Source organism: Bison bison, unplaced genomic scaffold, assembly GCF_000754665.1.
Source record: "Bison bison bison isolate TAMUID 2011002044 unplaced genomic scaffold, Bison_UMD1.0 scf7180017849708, whole genome shotgun sequence".
NCBI classification, from domain to species: Eukaryota; Metazoa; Chordata; class Mammalia; order Artiodactyla; family Bovidae; genus Bison; species Bison bison.
The window spans coordinates 12084-13371 of record NW_011480281.1 but is presented as its reverse complement, the minus strand read 5'-3'; the positions used below and the strand labels follow the sequence as shown (position 1 = coordinate 13371).

Below are 1288 nucleotides of genomic sequence, written 5' to 3'. Positions count from 1 at the left end.
TGGGCACTCCTGTGGGCAGGGGGCAAGCCCTCGGTTTCGCCTTCAGCCTCCCAACACCTGGTGAGGCACAGGGGTGTGCTGGGTGCCCACCAAGTGCCCAAAGGACCCACCCCTCCATCCCGAGCACTAGAGGAAACCCCAACCAGGCCTCAAGAGACCCTGCAGGGGGTGGGAGAGTAGGGGGTGGTTGGGAGGCTGGCCTGGCATGGGGGCGGGGTGTGCTTGAGCTCAGGGTGGGGTTCGGTCAGGGGAGCGTCAGGGGGCCTCCCCCACGCCTGCCACCCCATCAGAGCTGCAGTTCTGGCACGCCTGGGGGTCCCTGAGTGCTCCCCGAGTGGTGATCTGTCAGGAACATTCCCTGAAGGCTCAGAGGCTTGGAGCTGGCCGTGGAGACATGGCATCTGCCCTGCCTGGCTCTGCCACGCCCCTGGCTTCACTGCTGGATGGTATTGATGGAGCCACTCTTGGCCAGGAGCAGAGGGCGCAGCGCCCACTGGCAGAGGGGCTGTGTGGCAAGGGGCTGCTGTGAGGAGCGGCTGGGGGGGGGGCTGACAAGACGAGGTCTGTCCCCTCCCCGAGCCTTTGCTCCCCCAGCAGAGGCGGCTGCTCAGCCTCTACCGGGCTGTCCTCCGAGGCCTGGTGGACACTGCCCCGCCCCGGGAGCCTCCTGGACCGGACTGGACATCCCCCCACCTGCCCTATCTACTCTCTCGGGTTCTGCAGGGGCAGCAGCTGGTGGACAGGGAGGGCGGGCGCAGAGCAGCCCTCACGCTGGCCTGGGTGGAGGAGGGCCGTTCTCCCCGTCTGTGGCCCCAGGGCTTGGCCGGGACGCCCCTGACCGGGCGGTCCTGTGTCCACAGTGCAAGAGAAGCCGGAGCCGGTGCCACTGGAGAGCCGCTCCTGCGTCCTGATCCGCCGCGACCTGGTGGCCCTGCCCGCCAGCCTCATCAGCCAGATCGGGTACCGCTGCCACCCCAAGCTCTACTCCGAGGGGGACCCTGGCGAGAAGCTGGAGCTGGTGGCAGGTGAGGCCCCGCCCCACCGCGTCTGCTGTCTGCAGAGGCCCTCCCCTTTTGTTTTTCCTTCGGAGCTGTGAACAGCGTTACTCATCACCAGTCAGTCAACAAACGAAAAAAAAAGAACATCTTAAATTTCCTCTTAATTTCCTTTTAGAAGAATGTGTCACGAAGAGGAGTTATTCAATTGAATTAATTTAGCATTTTAATTGAATCCCCTGGGATGGTCGGGCTTCTGATTGGCAGGGGCCGAAATCACGACTGTGTTTTAA

At 63.6% G+C, this 1288-nt stretch overlaps 1 protein-coding gene across 1 annotated transcript in view; it reads left to right on the top strand.

Annotated features, from left to right (window-relative positions):
* The window catches only part of LOC104994206, a gene marked incomplete at both ends in the record, with an annotated part of 15417 nt that overhangs the window by 2718 nt on the left and 11411 nt on the right, over window positions 1-1288 (top strand). Inside the window, 2 exons of the mRNA XM_010847708.1 lie at window positions 291-446; window positions 557-1025. Coding sequence (XP_010846010.1) covers window positions 291-446; window positions 557-1025 — 625 coding nt within the window. The remainder of the gene's footprint in view (window positions 1-290; window positions 447-556; window positions 1026-1288) is intronic.